The 21,935-nt window shown below is 45.8% G+C and overlaps 2 protein-coding genes across 3 annotated transcripts; one reads left to right on the forward strand and one right to left on the reverse strand.

Annotated features, from left to right (window-relative positions):
• Positions 1-411: 411 nt before the first annotated feature.
• On the reverse strand, positions 412-2,391 carry LOC306914774 (HBS1-like protein; the record flags this gene model as incomplete). The annotated part of the gene is made up of 1 exon (XM_079491967.1): positions 412-2,391. One exon carries the CDS (start codon positions 2,389-2,391, stop codon positions 412-414), a length of 1,980 nt encoding a protein of 659 aa, XP_079348093.1.
• A 1,149-nt stretch (positions 2,392-3,540) lies between these two features.
• On the forward strand, positions 3,541-16,971 carry cUnh10orf88 (chromosome Un C10orf88 homolog). 2 transcript variants are annotated; one of them, XM_079492470.1, is made up of 8 exons: positions 3,541-3,674; positions 5,755-5,895; positions 6,809-6,985; positions 7,159-7,231; positions 7,728-7,940; positions 9,353-9,542; positions 10,517-10,697; positions 13,965-16,971. In XM_079492470.1, the coding sequence occupies exons 2-8, from the start codon at positions 5,765-5,767 to the stop codon at positions 14,164-14,166; spliced, it is 1,167 nt and encodes a 388-aa protein (XP_079348596.1). In that variant the 5' UTR covers positions 3,541-3,674; positions 5,755-5,764; the 3' UTR covers positions 14,167-16,971. The 2 variants fall into 2 exon arrangements, with proteins under 2 accessions (XP_079348596.1, XP_079348597.1); XM_079492471.1 differs by having other exon boundaries at positions 3,588-3,663.
• The last annotated feature ends 4,964 nt before the right edge of the window (positions 16,972-21,935 follow it).

The following is a 21,935-nucleotide window of genomic DNA, read 5'->3' on the forward strand; positions in this document are numbered from 1 at the left end:
CTATGGGGTGTTGTGCTAATTCGCTTATTTCCATCGAAATAAGTAGTAAAGTGTGCCGCTTGGGATATTATTTACATTATGAAGAGAGGATATATACAAAAAAATAATAATTTTGAGCGATGGAAATAAGTGTATTAGCACAACACCCCATAGCCCCATGAACTTCAATGCAATTCATTTAGGGCTTATGGTAGGGGAAATAGCCAATAAGGAGCTTTTGCACAAAATAACACCTGGACCTCTTTGGTGGGGACGTAACAACTACAAATAAAGGTAAGAAAGCCTTCTAGCATGGAATTCTCCTTTAACCTGTAGGGTCCATGAAAGAAAAGTCCCTAGAAGCGACAGTACACTAAGTTTGCACCTACATGCATTCATCCGGATGCAGCTTGGACCGTCTCCGACCGGTCATCATCCCTTGATCTCAGTGACCACCCCAGCGGCGATGGTGGAGCCCACGTAACGCAGCATGAACCGACCCAGCTCCTTGCAGTCCTTGTACAGCTCCAGCGGCACGGGCCGCTGGGTCTGGATCTCCACCATGGCAGTCATGCCTTTCCCCAGACACTTCGGCTTCGCCTTGAGCACCTCGCCGCTGCTCTTGTGCAGAACGCTGATCAGCTTCCGTACAGTGGCGGGCTCGCTGACGGTCTGGTAGTGCAGCAGGACGGGGAAGCCTTGCGTGACGGGGATCTCGAGGTTGAAGAGGAGGATCCGGGCCCTGAAACGCGAGCATACTCCGACGGGCTCTGTGGGGTGGCAGAGCACGCATCCCACGTTGACCGTGAGCATGTCCAGTCCGGTGACCGTGAGGATGACATGGTCCCCCGCTGCCGCCCAGTCCAGAGCCTCGTCGTGCAGAGTGATGCCTTTGACGGCGCAGGTCTCGTTAGGAGGTACCACTAGGATCCTGTCTCCGGTATGAACATAGCCAGCCTCGATCTTCCCCGCCACGCAGAAACCCGATCCCTGATCTTTGAACACGTCTGAGATGCACAGTCTGAAAGGCTTGTCTATAGACCTCTGAGGAGGTCCGAAGGCGTCGATCTGTTCCAGCAGGCAGGGTCCAGAGTACCAGGAGGTGAGCGCTGAAATGGAGCTCCTGGTGGTGAGGTTCTCCCCCGACAGGCCGCTGGTGGGAATGTAGAACACGTCAGACTCCTTGAAGCCTGCCTGCTTGAGGAAATGGCCCAGTTTGGAGAGGATGTCCTGGAAGCGCTCTTGCTGCCAGTCCACTTGGTCCATCTTGTTGACGGCCACAGCCAGCTGCGTGACGCCCAGGGATCGGACCAGCAGGCAGTGCTCTCTGGTCTGACCCCCGGCCTCGAAGCCCGCCTCAAACTCCCCCTGGCCGGCGTCCACCACCAGCACCGCCACGTCGGCCTGTGCTGCTCCCGTGATCATGTTGGGGATGAAGTCTTTGTGTCCCGGTGCGTCCATCAAGGTCACCATCTTAGAGGCCGTCTGGAACTTGGTCAAGCCCACGTCCATGGTGACGCCTCGGTCCCTCTCCTCGCCCGTCTCGTCCAGGACCCAGGCGAAGGCGAACGAGGCCTTTCCCGCCTTCTTGGACTCTTGCTCGTACTTGTGCATGGTGCGCTTGTTGACGTCGCCCAACAGGTACAGCACGTGCCCCATCAGAGTGCTTTTACCCGCATCCACGTGGCCTACAACGACCAAGTTCAACAGAGCTTTGCCCCCCTGTCTCTTCTCCAGCTCTGCCTTGACGTCGATCTGCTGCCTGGGCTTCCCGGGGACACGTCCCGGGACGGAAGCCGAGGCGAGCCCGTCTGCCCCTCCTCCTCCTCCGGCCTGGTTAGTAGATGGAGTCTTGTGACATTTGGTGGTCATGTTTATGTCCCCAGGGCTGCCGCCCCGGCCAGAGATAGTCATGCGGGCCACCCTGGGTAGCACCTCTGACGCTCTTCTTTGCGGAAGTGTTTTTTTCTTTTCCTGGTTAGATCTTCGTGGCAGTGCCATCATCTCTGGGTCGGTGGTTCTGGTAGCCGCGTCCTCAGACAGGACTGCATCTAGTGCCTTCTGCGGGTCGTAATCACATTGGAAGGCCGCCCGGGTCAGGACCGTGTCCGGTACCGCATCGCCCAGTACGATCCGCATCTGGTCCAGACACGAGAACAGCTTGGCCTGATCGATTGGGTCGACGCTGGCGACATACCTGTCCTCCTCGGAAAAGTATGGCGTACCAGACGCACCGGGTGCCAGCTCCTCCGCTTGCCCCCCGTGATGCTTCGAGTAGATGAATTGAGCTGCCGTCGTTGGTGAGATGGAGCCGTCATCATCATCGTAGTAATCATCATCGTCGTCGTCGTCGCCCTCGTCGTCAAAGTAATCGTCGCAGCTGAAACCCCCTACGTTTCTGTGTCGAGGCATGTCTTTGTCTTCAGTGCCTTCTCTCTCTGCTAAACAAACATATTTAAAGGGTAATAGGGCTTGGCTGGATGCTGATGTCACAATGACATGTGAATTGTCTGGAAGCTTGTCACGATGACGATGCATATGGAGTTCTGCATTAATGATCCCAGTGCTAGTGCTAGATGCCCATATATGAGGATCTACATCAGCCTGGTCCAAATATGGAGATTGTGATGTCAGGCTTGGATAGTGTTGGTCAGTCTGGTGTTGGTGACATGACAGGTATGCGTGATTAGCTCGATATGGGTTGCTATGGTTTCTATGGTGACGTGGTGTTGGGTGCTACGTCAGACAGGTAAAGTCAGCTGTTTGGGGTGAACGACAGGGAAGTCCAACGTTTGGTCCTTACATGTGTCTCACTGCAGCATACGCATCCTTATGGACAAATGATGTGACGAGGTCAATATGTGATGACGCTCCTTTAAAATATTCTTTGATTGGACGGTGACAATTAGCCACAGAGGGCCCAAACCATGCCCAAATATGGGGTCATACATGATACATACGTCACAGAGACGACATCACAGACGACAGACATCACACACAGTGATCACATCAACATGATATGTCAGACATCCCACACGGGGAAGACAGTGCCATTGTTAGACCCCGTTTGGTTAACTGTGGGTCCAGTTGTTATTACCAAATGATCTATTTAGAAATCTGTGTTTCCATCCCCTGCATATTTTGAGAATCAGAAAACCTGGCTGGTAAGGCTTGCATAAATAACACAGCCCTAGGTAGTGTGTGACAACGAGAGAAAGAGAGAGAATTAAAAAAACTACAAATAGGCTACAGTTCTCTCAAATGGTTCAATGTCACTAATAGTGCAGTGTCACATTGTTCCACAAGACGGCGATCTACTGTAACCAGTAACCACAACACGTGTGTGTGTGTGTGTGTGTGTGTGTGTGTGTGTGTGTGTGTGTGTGTGTGTGTGTGTGTGTGTGCGCGCGCGCGTGCGTGTGCGTGCGTGCGCGCGCGCGAGATAGTTATATATGTTTATACTATACTGTATAATGAACAAAATAAATAACGTAAAAATAAAACAGTAGGGCAGGAATAAAAGAGGACACCTATATATGGGGGTCCTGACGTCCGACGCACCTCGAGTCCCTTCGATATGACGTCATGTCGTCAACAACAACCCAACAACCCACTGCACCCACCATGGATTCTTGAGTCGGTGTAGATACAGCACTGAGCACTGTCTGGTCCAGAACATCACTGGTGTGTGTACAGTAAGTCAGCAATCAGCATCTATTGATTTATTTATTTATTGTCAATGCTTATGCAGTCAATGGTGAACGGTCGTCTATGTCAGTGAAACGTTAGTTTGTAGTGGGTTTTTTGTACATCATCCAATGTATAGAGTCGGACTAAGATTTAGACTCGTATATGTATTTATCAATCGATAAATGCATCTACGAGAGTCTACATCTTAGGATAAGTGTGTGGTTTATGTATGCAGTGATTTAGTTTATGTTGTCAATGCTATGGCTGTGTGATGATGGTAGCTATAGTTTTAGTTTACACACATTTCATGTCCCACATACATGAAATGTATGTAATCACAGCCATTCTAAGGCTAGCTGTGTGATGGACTGATAATAACCACTGTTGTTTTGGGATGATAACACACGCACTGCAACATGAATATAATGTATTAACATGTTTAATGTTGTAGTACCACACCGGTGGGTCTGTCATATTTAGTCCTTTGACTATGTTTCATGTTACACTTGACATTACTGTACAAACACACACAGTTAATCAATGACACTTAACCTATGACTTTTGATTGATTGAAATATGTATTAACAGTTTGCAGAATTACAGTACATTTCAAGCACAACTCAATACAAAGACTGTTAACTGTGAGTGGACAACACCATAAAGCATTACACTTGTTTACAAGCGTGTCCACCATGTTCAATTCATCAAAACATTTAGAGAAGTACAAATAGACACTTCTATATAGCCAAAGAACACAACAGGAATTCATCATAAAGGAGGTAAATAGGGAAAAGATTAAAGAAACATATACAGTGAGGGGAAAGGGGTAGCCGCAATTTGCAACTCTAGATTTTTTTATAATGGGATGAATCTAGAGTTGCAATACCCTCCATTGACTCCCCACTCATCCATTTGCGTTTGCGATCTGCTTGTCTTAAACGACGTTAAACTCACCATCTATATGTGTTGACCAACAGAATATGATGGAATGGCCAACTTGACATGACGTGTAAACAACATGTCAGAATTTATCTAACAGACATGTTATGAGCTACTTTCTGTCAAGAAATTCTGTGCAAGTGATTATTTTTGCTGGAGTTTGGAAGCGCTCATCGTAAATCACTGAACGGCCCTGCATGCATCTGTTTCGCATTTGCACATAATGCAGGAGGCAGCAGCGTGACCCCTTAATAAAAACGAGCGCTTCCAAACTCCAACATTTCTTCTTCTTGACAGAAAGTAGCTCATAACATGTCTACGGGGGATTTTTATGAAAAACAAGCTCGGCAGATTGAAAGAGGATAATTCAAGCTTGGACTACAGCTGCAATGTTGGTGAGTTTAACGTCGTTTAAGACAAGCAGATCGCAAACGCAAATGGATGAGTGGGGAGTCAATGGAGGGTATTGCAACTCTAGATTCATCCCATTATAAAAAAATCTAGAGTTGCAAATTGCGGCTAGGGAAAGGGGGTGGGTGGTGGGATTCAGGGATTCAGATTTCAGATTTTACGGGGGCCAGTTTCAACCCTTCGCCTACAGCCATAAAGGAGCGCACTAGCGCATTGAGGTCTTTGGTCAACAATAAATTCTAATTGTCACTCATGTTTGATTTTGCCAATCATTGTCTCAGCCCAGCATGACATTATCACAATCACTTCAGATATAACTAGAGATGTCCAGATACTGTATCGGTATCGGGAAAAGTATCGGATCGGCCCTTATTTGTCATATCGGGTCATATCGGTATCAGTGAATATGCCAGTCTAACCACAGATCCGACAGGGGTAAGGGGTTGACACTATGGCAGGTAAATAAAATGTTGGGACATGTGGAGTTTGCTTTGGAGTTGCCCCAACTGCAAGTGCACATTTGAGTGATGAATCTGCTATAAACACAACACGAGATATAGCTATAAACACAACACGAGATCACGACACTGGTATCTGTATTCGGTATCGGTATCGGCTAACACAGAAATTGAGGTATCGGGATCGGATCAGAAGCGAAAAAAGTGTATCGGGACATCCCTAGTTATAACGTTTGTATGTTTGTTCCCCCTCTGGCCCTGAACTGTACTGGAGCAGAAGTGGACTAATGGAGGGTGCCAGCGGACCTGTTGTGAGCTGCCAGTCCAGCTGGACCTCCACGGCTCAGCTGTGTGACGTTCTGCTGTCGGTTCTCCTCCCGGACGGAACGGAGCAGCTGGAGACGGCTGCACGTAAAGAGTACGGAGAGGATGCCTCTGGGTCTAGGGCTGCAACTAGGCAGCATTTTCTTTTAGCCATTATTCTAGTGATTGCTCTTTGATTAACCCATTCTGGGCGGGCACCCCCTTTTGGTGTTTTAAGCATTATGTTACACTTTAGCTATTGAAAAATAGCAGATCTACAAGCTCACCTACGAGCTTGTAGGTCTGCTATTTTTTGAAAAATCGTGAAAATGTGGCACAAATCTTTGAATATATATTCTTTCAACGCGAACGTTTTCAACTCAAATCTTTGCTTCTGATGGGGGTCCGCAGCCAAATACAGATAATTCTGGGGGTCCTTGACATGAAAAAGGTTGAGCACCACTGATATAGAAACATAGGTTTTTCAGAAAACTTTTAGGATTTAGACATGTTTTTTAGAATCAACTGGGTTAATCAATTATTCTTTTATAATGGCTTCAATTATTAACTGCTGCTGCAGCCCTATTTATATCCCCCACACACTGTGATTATATGTCTGCAGTTGGTCTTGCTGGTATCCCTGACTGTCTTTTAAACAGATGATGAAGTCTGTCTGTCTGTCTGCCTGCCTGCCTGCCTGCCTGCCTGCCTGCCTGCCTGCCTGCCTGTCTGTCTGCCTGTCTGTCTGTCTGTCTGTCTGTCTGTCTGTCTGTCTGTCTGTCTGTCTGTCTGTCTCTTGCATTCCCCTCCCTCATTTATCTCTCTATCTCCCTCTCTCTCTCCATATTTTCTTCCCTCTTTCATTCATATCGTTCACTGTTGCATCCTCCTCTCGTCCCCTCTCTCTACCTCCATGGCTCCCTCTTCCTCCTCCCCCTCCTCCTCCTCCTCTTGTCCCCTCTATCCACCTCCATGGCTCCCTCCTCCTCTTCCTCCTCCTCCTCCTCCTCCTCCTCCTCCTCCCCCAGCTGTGTTCCAGTGTTGCTGGAACAGCAGACGGTGGGTGAGCCCTGCGTGGTGACGCTGAGCTGTGAGGCCCAGACTGTCATCAGCAGCCTGCTGATCACCAGCCAGGCCAGAACCACTGAGCTCTACTCCCCCACCGGAGACTACTGGGGGACCTGCCGCGGTGTCCAGACAGACAGGTAGGCTGTTTTAGCAATTTAGTCATTAACGCCCATTAAAACCAGGAAAGCATGTCTCATTTCGGATTTTTAGCTACGTAAAGAGACGGAATGATCTCACATCACTCACGACCCATCTTGGGTTCCTTTACAACCACCCTGTGACATGTCACCTCCTTATGTTTGCTGCTTAGCGTTGCAGACACAGAACCCTTCTACGCAGCACAACTGAACCTGGACACTCCATCCACGTCGTGTCAAGTGAAGGTAAGGAAGGTGTCCCTCATGTTCCCTCGGTCGCTCTCTTCTCTCTTGTCAGTTGCAGTGTTGATTTCGTCGACTAATACTACCTTTTTTCACTGACGAAAACTAAATGGAAACTAAATGAAAACTAAGCTATGGTGACTAAGACTAAATTGACAATTTGTTCAAATTAACAAAAATGTTAGGAAGGGACTAGTGGACAAGAAATCCAGTATACGTCATTTTACACTTGTTTGCATGCTGAAAATAGCAGATCTACGAGCTCCACAACGCTGCGACGTGTTGTGAGCTTGTAGATCGGCTATTTTCAGCAAGTGTAAAATCGGTCGTTACGACGGCATCAAGGCCCGCCAAAATTCATTTTAGTCGACTAAATCAACTAGATTTAGTCGACTAAAACTAGACTGACATTAAAATGTGACTGAAACTAAATGTAAACTATTCCAGAGACTATGACTAAAGCTCACCCCCCCCCCCACCCCCCCACCACACACACCAGCTTCTCTCACTGGGCGGTCGCAGCAGTGTGGCAGTGGGTGGGATCGTGGTGGGCTTGAGTCCCATGGCCCGCCGCCCCACCGACGCCCCGGCCCCCGGCCTGCCGTGTCCCAGCTTCGACATGCAGCATGTCCAGAGTCTGGTGGAGGAGATGGGGGCCAACCTGTCCCCCGGAGCCCAGAGCCTCATGGAGATGGTCAACTTCCAGCAGAGGGTAAGGAGTTCTACCGTGGTTTTTATCCCCTTAGATAGAACTTTATGTAAACTTAGATAGCATAATACAGACTTATAGCATGTTATGTAGACAGCACTAGAATTGCATTTTTATGTAGTCATAGCACTTTATAGTATATATGTATAGTATAGTATAGTATGTATAGTTTATATGTATAGTTTTCATTATATAGATATTCCACTGTTACGTTCTTAGTTTACGCATGTTTCATGATAACTACTTTTTATGTATGTGATGTATTGCCATGCTTTTTTGTTCTTGCTTATTGTAAATCACTCTGGATTAAGGCAGATTAAGGCATTTAGCATCTGTTAAATGCCTAAATTGTAAATCATTTGTGTTTTATTTTGTTGAATTTTTTTGCACAATAAAAAACGGAGCAAAGGTAACATTATTAAAAGATGAAGATGGTAGTGCACGCAGATCCGTGGCCCAGGTGCAAGACAAACAGAAACTGGCTCACTGGTGACGCTGAAAAAGCTCCTCTGAAGTGTTGCTCGTCAACGTTTCAATCTTATTTGATCTCCGTACCGTATATGTCCGGATGAAGATCGAATAAGATCGAAATGTTGACGTGCAATAAAAGTTCAGAGGAGCTTTTTCAGCATCAACACTGTGAACGGCGGTGGCTCAGGGGTAGAGTGCCTGGATGGTAACCGTAAGGTTGCCAGTTCGAACCCGGGCTCCCCCAGAGTTACTGTCGAAGTGTCCTTGAGCAAGACACTGAACCCCTAATTGCTCCCGATGCGCTAGTTGGTGCCTTGCATGGTTTCCGCTGCCATCGGTGTATGAATGTGTGTGTGAATGGGTGAATGTAATGCACAATCTCTGTAAAGCGCCTTGGATAAAGGCGCTATATAAATGCACCATTTACCATTTACCATTTGAACTCTATTCTTCTTTTTAACATTATTAAAAGACACATGTGTCTTTTAATAATGTTAAAAGTGCAGGTGAGAAGGAAACCTATGTAGAGCTTATTATACAAGGTTCTCACCTAAAATAATATACAAGTAGTAAGTTAAACATGGTAATCAAACATAAGACACGACATAAGACAAGTACCTTGTGCAGTTGAATGTGTTGGTGCGTGCGTGCCGTGCACGTGTGTGCAGAAGTAGGGCTACATTATGGGTGCGCCCTGAATGCACTGGTGTGCTCTCTTGTCGTTCGTTAATTCATTTAGCTGAGGACCCCCTATAACCCCCCTCAAGGACCCCCTGTGAGTTCCCAGACCCCACTTTGAGAACCACTGCTCTAGACACAGTATGGACTAGTATGCAACTAAAATGATCTGAAATTGTCCCTACCTTTAGTAATTCTCCTGACATACATTTGCGTGCGTGCTTGCGGGCATGTGTGTAACTGGCCATGTCTTGGTTTCCCTGCAGAACCAGACGGGTGGTCTGGGCAGCCTGCTGCCGCTCCTGATGGGAGGTGGGACCCTGTCTGCCCTGGCAGGAGGAGCCGCCCACCACCACGGGTCCCCCTCTACACTAAGGAATCCTCCAGACTGTGTGGACTCGGCTTCAGCAGTGCAGAACGGAGATGAGCCCCCGCCGCTGAACAGTGGTGGAAGAAGTAATATATATATTTTTTTGACTTGAGCTTGTAGATCTGCCATTTTTGAGGTGCTAGCCGCCTCCTGTGCCCAGCTTTCCGTGTTTGTGTAAACACAAACATTGAAGATAACAGTGAGGACGCAAATTGTGATTGGCCGTTTTGAGGGGCAGGTGCTCAAGTTAAAAAAAGGGGCACCTTGTGCGACACGTGGAACCGCCTTAATAATAGTGTGTGAGCTTTATAGATTTTGGGGCATATACAGTATATTGGACGCTTTTAATCCAGGTTCTTGAGCTCTGCAGTGTTGGCAGCCAAGCTGTCTACATAGGTGGTACGCTTCTTTCCCCTCCTGGCTTTGCCCTGGGTTGTTTGGCTCCCATAGGGTCAATTTACTTGCTTAACTTAAACTTAAAGTTCTGTGTGCCTGACGCAGTGCCCTGCCAGCCTCATCCTTCTCTCTCTGACTTTGTCCATGACCCGCGGTAGGTCCCCATAGAGGTCCACATTTCTGATGCTTTCCGTCCATGTGACACCTACTGCCATTGCATTCTTGTGTAGACTCCATCCAGGGCTTTTTCTCTAGCACTACCTGGTGTCTATGTGTGCACGCCCCCTGCTGGCCGGAATGACATTTGTGATGATTTGTTTGATTGAGCACGGAATGTGATGTACGATGATAAGAGCGCCCCTCACTTCACACGGGTGTGATTTATTTATTTATTACAAATATATAATATAGTGCTTAAGTGGTTAATTTATGTTTTTCGTAATAATAACCCATATTATCTACAAATTAGCTATTAAAAATTCTCAGAGAAAATATTTTTCTCTGAGATGTTGTAGTATCAAGTATTGAATCCCCACTTTGAATACATCTTCGATTTAGGAGTGTGTCTTAGTTGCTCGCCCGCTGAGCCCTCCTCCGTTCTACCGTGAGTGTAAAACCTAGTCTCAAAGGGGCATGTTGTAAAGTAAACCCATTTCCCTTCCAGCACCCAGGAGAACCTCGGCCCAAATGGCAGAGATGATGTCCCAGTTCCTGAACGCCCAGGCGTCGGGCCAGGGGTGTGGCCAGGTCTTAAGCTCCACCCCTGACCTTCTGCCCATGCTCCAGGACGTGTGCGGTCAGGTGACCCAGTGCAGGCTCGACGCAAACGCCGCAGCCAGGGCTAGGTGAGTACAAATGTCCCATGTCTGATTCCAGGTGAGCGCGAGGTGGTCAAAGTGTCGCTGAGCCCGGCTTCTCACTGCTCCTAGGATGGGTAATATGCAGAGGATACCTTTCGCATATGTGCAAATATACAGTGACTAAAAACACCTCAAGGAGTGAGCACCAAAATTATTATTATTAAATAATAAACGCTCGAGCCCCCTGGTGACCAACTGACCACTGGGAGTTATCCAGTTCAACCAGGCTGTATAAGTTTGCACTTAAGCCCAGTATGTACTTTATATGTTAATGTGTTGCAACTTGCAACCATTGATTACTTTACTTTTGTGCTTGTCTTTGCAAACTGTTAATAGAGTTCAAACAATACAAGGTCTGCTACAGTAATGAGATTAAACCCCCAAGAAAGCACTCTGGCTTGTTAACATTGGGGTCCAAGTTTGTACTGAGATCGTTCACTCGCATGCGTGTAAATGGTAAATGGTGCATTTATATACAGTAGCGCCTTTTATCCAAGGCGCTTTACAGAGATTGTGCATTACATTACATTCACCCATTCACACACACATTCATACACCGATGCCAGAGGAAACCATGCAAGGCACCAACCTGCACATCAGGAGCAATTTGGGGTTCAGAGTCTTGCTCAAGGACACTTCGACACTAACTCTGGGGGAGCCCACAGGGTTCGAACTGCATCCAGTCACTCTACCCCTGAGCCACTGCCGCCCGTGTGTCATGGTGGAAGACGGTTAAAACGCTATCAACACACACACAGCGTACAGTAAACCCATCCAGTAACTTGAACACGGCATCTGAAATTATTTTGAAGCCTTGATGCCTTTCCTGTGTGTGTGTGTGTGTGTGTGGCGATTCTTACAACTGAGATATTCTGCCCACGTGGATGGGAGGATTGTGCCTGATGCTCTGCTGTGTTGGTTTCAATGAGGCCTATTGTCAAGAAGCTGACGGTCACATGTAGGCGCAGAGTAGACGGTACAGTCGTGTCTCTGTTCGCATCCAGAGAGAGAGAGAGAGAGACGGGACGTTTAATCCATTCTGGGCGGGAACCGCTTTTGGTGATTTAAAGCATTATGTTATACTTTAGCTATTGAAAAATAGCAGATCTACAAGCTCGTAGCGCGGCACCGAGTGCCGCGCTACGAGCTTGTAGATCTGCTATTTTTGAAAAATCTTGAAAATGTGGCACAAATCTTTGAATGTATATTCTTTCAGAGCGAACGTTTCTAACTCAAAGCTTTGCTTCTGGGGGGTCCCTGGAACAACATATTTTCAGATGGGGGTCAGCGGCCAATTACATATATTTTTGGGGGTCCTTGACATGAAAATGTTTGAGAACGACTGACAGAAACATAGGGTTTTTCAGAAAACTGTCAAGATTTAGAAGTCATTTTTAAAATTGGCGTCAGGTGTGAATGGGTTAAGACGGCAACAAACTGGTAGGTCTCTCGTCACCGAGAGAAAGCTGTTAAAGTTATCGCTTTTTAACCCATTTATGCCTGAGGACGCATCTGTGTCACCTCATAGCTTTTAACCACTTTAACCCATTCAGGCCTGACGTCGAAATTTAAAAAAAAAAGTTTTCTAAATCATGACAATTTTCGGAAAGATTTGAGGCACATTTTAACGATTTTTCAAAAATAGCAGACCTACAAGTTCATAGCGCGCCACTCGGTGGCGCGCTATGAGCTTGTAGATCTGCTATTTTTCAATAGCTAAATTATAACAATGTTTAAAACACCAAAAGGGGTTCCCGCCCCAAAATGGGTTAATGGTTAATGTGGTTAAACGCTAACGTGACATGGATGCGTTCCAGGTCTCAATGGATTAACTATTATTTTAAACTTTAGCTGTTGAAATATAGCAGATCTACAAGCTCGTAGCGCTACGAGCTTGTAGATGTGCTATTTTTTGAAAAATCCTGAAAATGTGGTGCAAATCTTTGAATACATATATTATTCTTTCACAGCAAACGTTTTTTAACTCAAATATTTGCTCCTGGGCGTCACCTGGGACAACATATTTTCAGATGGGGGTCTGTGGCCAATTATATACAATTCTAGGTTTTTCAGAAAACTGTCGGAAGACATTTTGTAGAATCTAGTGTCTGGTCTAAATGGGTTAAAAGAATTCGAGGGATATGAGAAATGAATTGGCGCTACGAAAGTGGTGCTATTACTATGCTTGTCAGTTGTCACAATTTATTCCATAATCAACTGAAGCCAATTACTTGAGATGTTGTGCGTAATCCTTTCCATTAATCTGTATGCATTTATCTGATGAAAAATGAATGTTAATACATTTGTTAGGCTCATAGACGGGTGTGTAGGCAGGGCTCACAGTATTCAAAGAACGTGCACAAAGACCCGCACACCTGCAAGTGCAGACAGTGTGCGGGTCTTTGTGCACTTTGTGCATTTATTTTTAAGTCTAATGTCATTAAAAGTATCGGGATGCACACGCAGATTAGACACACCAACGGACCGACGCGCGGAAACAACGGTCAGACATGCGGTCGAACATGCGCTGCTCCCGTGCTTGCGGTTAGGGTTAGGTTAGGGTTTGACTGAGGTAGGTTGTCGGTCTAATGACAGTCAGACCGATAGTTTGTCTAAACTAAAGCCTGTACCCGCAATATGGGCACAGCCCACAGGTTGAGAATCACTGCTCTCTAGAACAGGGGTTCCCAAACTGTGGTGCATGCGTGCACCCCTTGTGGTGCGTTCACCCCTTGTGGTGCGCGAATGCCTTCTAGGGGGTGCGTGACATGAAAAGGGTAATGGTGGTTTTATGGTGCTATTTAGCACAAACGGCAAAATCCGGTAAACCACTGTTGTATAGGAGATGTATAGAGCAGCTGTGGGAGTATACCACAGCTGCATGTCTCTCAGTGCATGTGACATTCTGTGATGATCATATTAAAAAATGTATCATTTTCGGCCAAATACAACTAGACTTGTAGATCTGCTATTTTTTGAAAAATCCTGAAAATGTGGTGCAAATCTTTGAATACATATATTCTTTCATAGCCAACTTTTTTACAAATGTATCATTTTCGGCCAAATACAACAAGACTTAGCACTGGGGGGTGAGTCGGCTAGGTCAGGAGGTAACAGGGGGTGCACGGCCAATAATGTTTGGAGACCGTTTGGGATCCAGTTTGGGGATTCTGCTCTAGAATAATGAATTCTGTTTGATTCCTCCGTATTGTTTTATCCCTGTCTCTTCTCTCCTCCTCTCCCTCCCTGCAGAGACCTGGGTGACATCATGGAGCGTCGTCTGGAGGAGATGGAGCAGAGGCTGAAGGAGCACATGGACCGACGCCTGGACGCCCTGGAGGAGAAACTGGACCGGGCTCTGCAGGCAGCCCTGCCGCTGCTATCCCTCAACCCCCCAGCAGGGGGGGGCATCAACACCAGCCCGCAGAAGAACAACCCCACCTCCCACGCTTAAAAAAAAAAGCCATGGGCTACACCATAGATATATAAAAAGAATATATAGATGCCTCATTGGCCGCTGCAGTTCATTGGACCGACGTGTCTCCATTGAAGGCAGGAAGTCAAGCGGAATTAAGTGCTGAAGGCATTTGCTGAAGGCACGCTGCGTCGCTGCCCAAGTGACGTCACTGTATGCGACTCCTCCCATGTCTCTCGCTGCCACTCAAAGAAGTGACTACTGGCCAATCACAGCGCGACTTTTCCCGGGACTTCTGTGACGTACGCAGGAGCTTGACAAGCTTCCGCTCAAGCTTCGCAAAGGAATCTCGGGGAAAATTGTGCTTTCAATTTTGACACGCCGCGCCCCAGAGCCGGAAGAGGCATCTATCTTTCTATGTCTATGGGCTACACCCCGTGTTGCGGGCGGGTGTCCTACCTACAAGCGCTACATGTGACGGGCGACGAGCTTGTACATCGACTGTTTTTTGGTTGCACGACAACACTGGCAACCAAGTAAAAAAATCACGCCTTAACATCTCCTGATGACTGACCACAGACACCTTAACCCATTTAGACCTAAGCTCGATTCTACAAAATGTCTTCTAAATCCTGATGTTTCTATGTCAGTGGTTTATTTCAGGTCAAGGAGCCCCAGAATTATATGTAATTGGTCCCGGACCCCCCATCTGAAAATATGTAGTTCCAGTCAGAGACCTCCCAGAAACACATTTTTGAGTTAAAAACGTTTGCTCTGAAAGAATATATATTCAACGATTTGCGCCACATTTTCACGATTTTTCAAAAATAGCAGACCTACACGCTCGTAGCGCGGCACTCGGTGCCGCGCTATGAGCTTGTAGATCTGCTATTTTTCAATAGCTAAAGTAGAACATAATCCTTAAAACAGTTTACAAGTGAGGAGAGTAGGTGACCACGGGACGATGGATCATCAGCCCGGAAGGAGGAGGAGGAGGTGTGAGCGTCTTTTGGCTGTTCACGCCGACACGCAGGGTAACCCAGAACCTTCCATAACGTGGAACTTTTTTCCATAGTAACCACAGCCACCCCTGATTGGTTGAGGTACTTACTGTATGCCATTTGGTTCTCAAACCTTTTAATTTTATGGGCCCCCCAAAAAACCCCAATAGCAGTGATTCTCAACCATTTTAATTTCAAGGACCTCCAGTTTCATAGTTATAGACCACAGACCCCCATTTGATACAGTTTCTATCCCCTCCTCCTATGCCCAGCTTTGTGTGTCTTGTGTGTGCCCCATAGTGATGAATTGGGCCGGAATGTGATGATCAGTATGATGATAAGAGTGACCCACTGCTCCTGGAGGGGCAGTAGATTACTGTAAACCAGTGCCCCCCCCCCCCCCCCCCCCCCCCCCCACCCCATCACTAGTCTAAAGTGATATGGAACTAAGACACCAGTGGAGCAGATCCACTCATCAGACCCTGCTACTGCTCTGAACCCTTTTTATTTCAAGGAATCCCTGTTAGCCACGGATCCCCCCATTTTATACCATGTTTTATCTCTCGGACCCCCTATCTACACTGTAAAAAAACGTTAGTTGGAGAGACTTTTCATGCCCCCCAATTGATTGATTACTGTACTTGGCTATGGACCCCAACCTGAAGAGTTGGTGCCAGGGAGGGACCACCATTAGAGAATATGTCTAAAAGGTTTTCACAATGTAAAAAATAGCAGATCTTTAAACTCACAATGCGTACCATCATGACACGTTGTGAGCTATTTTTCTTTTTCTTTTACTGTATATAAGTGGTTAAAAGTGATTTTGCTGGTGTGGAGACCCCCCCCCCCCCCCCCTTGGAATCCGTGGGGTTCCCCCGGACCCCACTTTGAGAACCAGTGGACTAGATGCTTACTGACCCAGATGGGGGTGTGTCCCCAACTAAGGAACTATAGCTAAACCTTGGATTCAGCCTAAGACGAGAACAATGCTATACAAATATATTATTGCATAATTGATATACAGTATGTTTATACTGTATGACTGAGACTGTGTATGAAAATGTGTTATAGCATGAGTTCAGTTGAGCGGTTAACCCATTTAGACCTGAGGCCAAAAATAATAATAAAAAAAGAAAAACGCCTTCTAAATCCTTCTGAAAAATATTATGTTGCTACTTGCTGTCGTCTGTCGGGTGGAAACCTCATAGGTCAAAAACAGCAGATCCACAAGACCACAACACATTGCTTAGTACCGCGTTTTGAGCTTGTGGATCTGCTATCTTTATTTTTTTATTTTGTATTTAATTTTTTATTTATTTATGTTTTGCTTTTGTGCCTTTTATTGATAGTTACAGTGAAGACAGACAGGAGAGAGAGAGAGACAGCAAAGGTCGTCATGAACGGGACTCGAACACTCGACACGCTGTCAGGCAAGAGCCTATTATGTGGCATGTGCCTGGACCGCTAGGCCAGCGGGCGCCCTCTGCTACTTTTCATACTTTTGTGAGACACTGTAGTACGATCAAGTAGGGCGTTCATTTCTGGGGAAAAAAAACACACAAGTTAGAATATTGAGATAAGAGGTTTCTATTCTGCCTGACAACAGCCATTTATTAGTAAAAAACTAAAATGACACAGAGGTGTTCCCAGCTTGAAAGGTTATAACAGCGTACGTTTGTAACGGGTCTAAATGGGTTAAAGCTGTTTACATTAATGTTTTAAAATAATCTCTACCTACTGTTTTGTTGAACAGACTTCTTTTTTTCCTCCTGTGTTGTGTAAATTAAATGTTTTTAACACCTGCACTGTTTAACAAAGTCTGAAAATAAAATATATTTATAATACTGTACTAAACTCATGTCAATTAGTTCATAATTATAAATGTGTGTTTATATTCATTAACTTTCTTGTGCGGTTTTGTCTAGGAAGTCCTTTTTCAGGCCTCAAAATAATTACTTCCTGCAGTGTCACCAAATTAAGTAGGGCTGACGGGCATGAATTGATACCTATTCCCGAAAAGTATGCTATAAAAAAGACCTGGGACCAAACTATACACTAAGCATAGCCTTTTATAAAGTGTCCACTTGAGAAAACTAATGAAAGGACACAAAGATTGGTGTCACACTGCTTGAGTGCAATCCTTTTAGAATGCATCGGAACTCAACTCTGACATGACAAGGAAGAATGTTTGATGTTGTAATGGAACTGTTTGCTTGCATCTCCTTTTTACCTGACAGGGGGGAGGGGAGATTCCCCGGTTGGACATAGCTTGTGGAGGGAACATGTTATTCCAACCAGTTCCTTTCCCCTCCATCAGGCATGTTTTTTGTGAGGGTAGCTACCCTAGGGGACACGGGGAGAACATGCAAAATCCACACAGAAAGGCTGCTTTGCCAACACCACCTATGGGCACTGATGACACGGAGGAGAGAACACGCCCCCAGCGCCCACATAAGTGTCCCCAGTGGGAATCGAACCCAGGACATTCTAGCTGTGAGCAAGTGAGTATTCAGGTTATTTCCAATGTTAGTATGAAAAAATGCGGAAATATGTTTAAATGGCATCCGTCCAATCCACTGATTATTGTCGTCAAAAAGCCATATCAAAAGGTTATGAATTCCTTGCTCAAAATGTATTTGGAGGTCAATTGAAATCTCGGATGAATGAAAATTGGACTCGCCATCGTTTTATATGGCTTTTCCACAATAATTAGGATTGATGGCTTTTAGTATGTTGTCACTCTTTCTGTTAACTGAACCAAATGGATCATTATGGTTCCATTAGGTTCCATGAGTATAAAGTCTCATTGAGACAGTGTACTGTTTATACTGAGTTTATACTGTTAACCTTTTTAATTTCAATAATAATACAAAAATAATATTCTCATAATTGTATTGCTTTTGATCTTTATGTAGGCAACATTTCGTCAACATGTATTACTCTACTTGTGTTCAACTGTTCATATGTAATGCATGCCAAAACAATATATATTCTTTTTCACTATAAGTGACATACAGTTTATTTAAAGTAAATTAATATAAACCGCTATTACTGTAATTAGATTTTTCGAATAAGCCATAACTTGATATGAGCTACCGGTTAGACAGGTGGTATCGATGTGACACCTTGGCCTCACACCTAGAACTCGCCTAACGCCCGTTCACTATGCTAGAATTTGTGATCCCAAGTCTAATTGACACCACCCTAAGCCAGGGGTTGACACGCCATTGGTCCGTGGCTGATGTCATCATCACATTACATCACAACAAACAATCTATAAGTTCACCGGTACATGCTCTGACACATTGATGAGAAGCTAAGAATTGGAAGACAGACAGAGAGAGAGAGAGAGAGAGAGACAGACAGAGAGACAGAGAGCAAAAGGACGAAAGATTAAGAAGTGAGAGAAAGAGAGGAAGGTGCAGCCAAATATTTGAGCCATGGCCCCCAACGGCGTTGGCCCCAAATTCCTCAAGCACACAGTTTTTACCTTCAACTTACTCCTGTGTGTGTCGGGACTTATTCTGGCTTCAATCATGGGTTTACTCGCTCTTGAGGGCCATTTCGGCATAGTGACCGGTCCCAGCTCGGTCCTCGTCATTCTGATGACCGTCGGCGTGGTGATGGTGTTCGTGGGGGGTCTGGGGTGTTTTGGCTCCATCCGGGAGTCGGAGGGTTTACTGCTGGCTTACATCGCCTGCCTGCTCGTCCTGTTCACCTGCGAGTTGTCTGCCAGCGGCTGGGTCTGTCACAACGGATCAACTCTGACCAAGGAGATGAAGGCCTTCTACGACTCTTTGTATGTACGACATGACCTCGACATGGCCGAGGGCTGGAGCTCGATCGCTTCTGGCATGCGCCGGGTTTTCCACGGGACGCTGAACTGCTGTGGCACAACCCCGACCGCCAATTGGACCCGTGACGTCTGCCCTCGGCCGGAAAGCCTGCGCGTCGTGAGCTGCCACGAGCGCGTCAAAGACCTCGCCCGCCATCCGGTTTATTACATGTTCGGTTACTCGATCATGTTTGGCGCCATAGCCTTTGCGATGAGCTGCGGGATGAGCCTGTGCTTGTTGTACACGAAGCCACAGCTCAGACAACGTGGGGATGTTCCCGGGCCTGGGCCCAGGCCCAGGGATAACGTTTGAAAGTTCCACTGATTGTTCGGAAACCTGACGGTTAATCCGTTCTGGGATCCTTACATTGGACAAAGGGAAGATTATGGGTACTGTATGTCCACATCACCAACCCCCAAATCATTTCTGAACAGTCCACCATTGGGACAGGCTACAGAGAATTGTGTCTGGCCCCTCCCCTACCATGTACAGTACTGTACTCTGTACCTTGAGAATGAGTTAATGCTGTAAGGTAGGGGATAATGGCCCCTGCGTGGACCTAAAATAGGACATGGACCTCATTTGCCCCTCTGTTGACCACACTCATGCAGACAGCAGGGTCGGAGGTTTTGCTCTTGTTGCACTAGGTATGTTGGCTGGGGTGATATATGACAGTATATGGGGTGATATATGACAGTATAGGCCTAAGGCTGGGGTGATATATGACAGTATAGGCCTAAGGCTGGGGTGATATATGACAGTATAGGCCTAAGGCTGGGGTGATATATGACAGTATAGGCCTAAGGCTGGGGTGATATATGACAGTATAGGCCTAAATGACCATAGTGTTGTATACGTGTCACCGTGCACTATAGCCCCTCCAACCAGTTCAGTGGCCTTGTGGTTTGAGTGTCCCCCTGAGACTGGGAGGTCGGGGTTCGATCCCCGGCCGCGTCATACCAAAGACTCTGAAAACTGGGACCCAATGCCTCCCTGCTTGGCACTCGGCATCAAGGATTGGATTGGGGGTATAAGTCCCTGTGACATACCAGCGTCATGTCCAGGGGGTGTACTTACATCAAGCTGCCCCATGCACAAAGTCTATGGACGTTTTACGGAATAATGTATTCCGTGCAAACCTTCAGGCCAAGTCAATAGTAAATTACGTTATAGGTGGGTGCCACAGTTGGCAGCCTGTGACGTCATGTGTGTTGTCAAGTCTATGGACTTTTTACGGAATAATTCCCTCCGTACAAACTTTCAGGCCAAGTCAGCGGCAAGTCAATGGCAAATGACTTAAGACGGTGATCTAAAAGTGTGATTTTTTTTTTTAACTGTATGTACAGTGGTTCAGTAGTTCTGTCACCGTGGTTACCTCTAGGTGACGCTCGGCAGGTTTCAAATGTATACTTTTTCAAGTATAAACTTGAAAAGACAGAAGGGTTGAAACGTTGTACTATACTATGCTTTTTGGAGCATTCAAAAGTGATGTCCGAGCCCCCACACAAACATTGTCTTAACCCATTCTGACCTGAGATCAGATTCTAAAAATGTCTTCTACATCCTGACAGTTTTCTGAAAAAGCTATGTTTCTATGTCAGTCGTTCTTTGATTTTTTTTAAATAGCAGACCTACAAGCTCGTAGCGCGCCACTCGGTGGCGCGCTATGAGCTTGTAGATCTGCTATTTTTCAATAGCTAAAGCATAACATAATGCTAACACCAAAAGGGGTTCCCGCCCAAAAAAAAACACAAACAGTGAATGCCATTGACAATGAATGGCCAGCTTTGAGTGTTTGTGTAAAAAAGTGAGGACTCAATCTGTGATTGGCTAGAATGAGATGATGTATATGATGATAAGAGCGCCCCTCACTTCACACGGGTGTGATTCTTTTTCACCATACATTTATATGAGGTGTCTAACTCACATTTAAAGTAACTAAGTACTTAAGTACAATTTTGAGGAATCTTTATACTGGACATTTTCCAAATGTCTAAGTCTAAGATGAAAATATTAAAAATGGTGTAGGCCTACAGTACATTTACATTTTAATAGGTTTTCCTTTTTCTATACAAACCGTTACAATATGATGTAAATGCTCCATTCATTGTCAATGGCTTTTAATGTTTGTGCTGAATATAGGAGGGGCTAGCAAAAATATAATCATAGAACATACAATCCAGTAGTGTTGCAATACTCCAATACAATACATTTTTCAACTTAAAGCATCAAAGTCGAACTACATTTTCGAAACATATTATTTGGGGTTTCTTTAAAATTCAACTGTCAAGACTATTTACCAAGTGGATGTTTTGACAATTTGATTAAACCCCGAGGCTTGATTCTACAAAATAATGCCTTCTAAATCAGTAGTTCTCAAACTCTTTCATGCCAAGGACCCCTAAATACTCTTTATCATAAACTGTTGATGGAGTATATATTGAATCAATCGATCACTCGATCAATCGGAGCTCTGGATCGTGATGCTGCATATAAGAGGGAGTGGAGGGTGCAGGCCATCCAGGAGTTCTGGATCGTGATGCTGCATATAAGAGGGAGTGGAGGGTGCAGGCCATCCAGGAGTTCTGGTCATATAAGAGGGAGTGGAGGGTGCAGGCCATCCAGGAGTTCTGGATCGTGATGCTGCATATAAGAGGGAGTGGAGGGTGCAGGCCATCCAGGAGTTCTGGTCATATAAGAGGGAGTGGAGGGTGCAGGCCATCCAGGAGTTCTGGATCGTGATGCTGCATATAAGAGGGAGTGGAGGGTGCAGGCCATCCAGGAGTTCTGGTCTGCTCTCTGCAGCCTGCCACGTACTGCATGAATGCTTCATTGATTCAGTTAATCAAACTAATCGATTTAGACGGTTAAAAAGTCATCAATAATCCATTTTAATTACAATGATTTGCTTTGACAAATTTAAATTTCAGTTTGTCGACAAGCTGTCGTGACAAGCTCACGACATGTCGCA

Source organism: Electrona antarctica, assembly GCF_951216825.1.
Source record: "Electrona antarctica genome assembly, chromosome: 22".
Taxonomy (NCBI): domain Eukaryota; kingdom Metazoa; phylum Chordata; class Actinopteri; order Myctophiformes; family Myctophidae; genus Electrona; species Electrona antarctica.

Bases quoted from the DNA above. Each gene is read 5' to 3' on its own strand.
- cUnh10orf88 (XM_079492470.1), top strand. From the start codon at position 5,765: ATGGAGGGTGCCAGCGGACCTGTTGTGAGCTGCCAGTCCAGCTGGACC. The intron at 5,896-6,808 runs GTACGGAGAGGA...CTCCTCCCCCAG, and splicing joins GAGACGGCTGCACGTAAAGA to CTGTGTTCCAGTGTTGCTGG. The intron at 7,941-9,352 runs GTAAGGAGTTCT...GTTTCCCTGCAG, and splicing joins TGGTCAACTTCCAGCAGAGG to AACCAGACGGGTGGTCTGGG.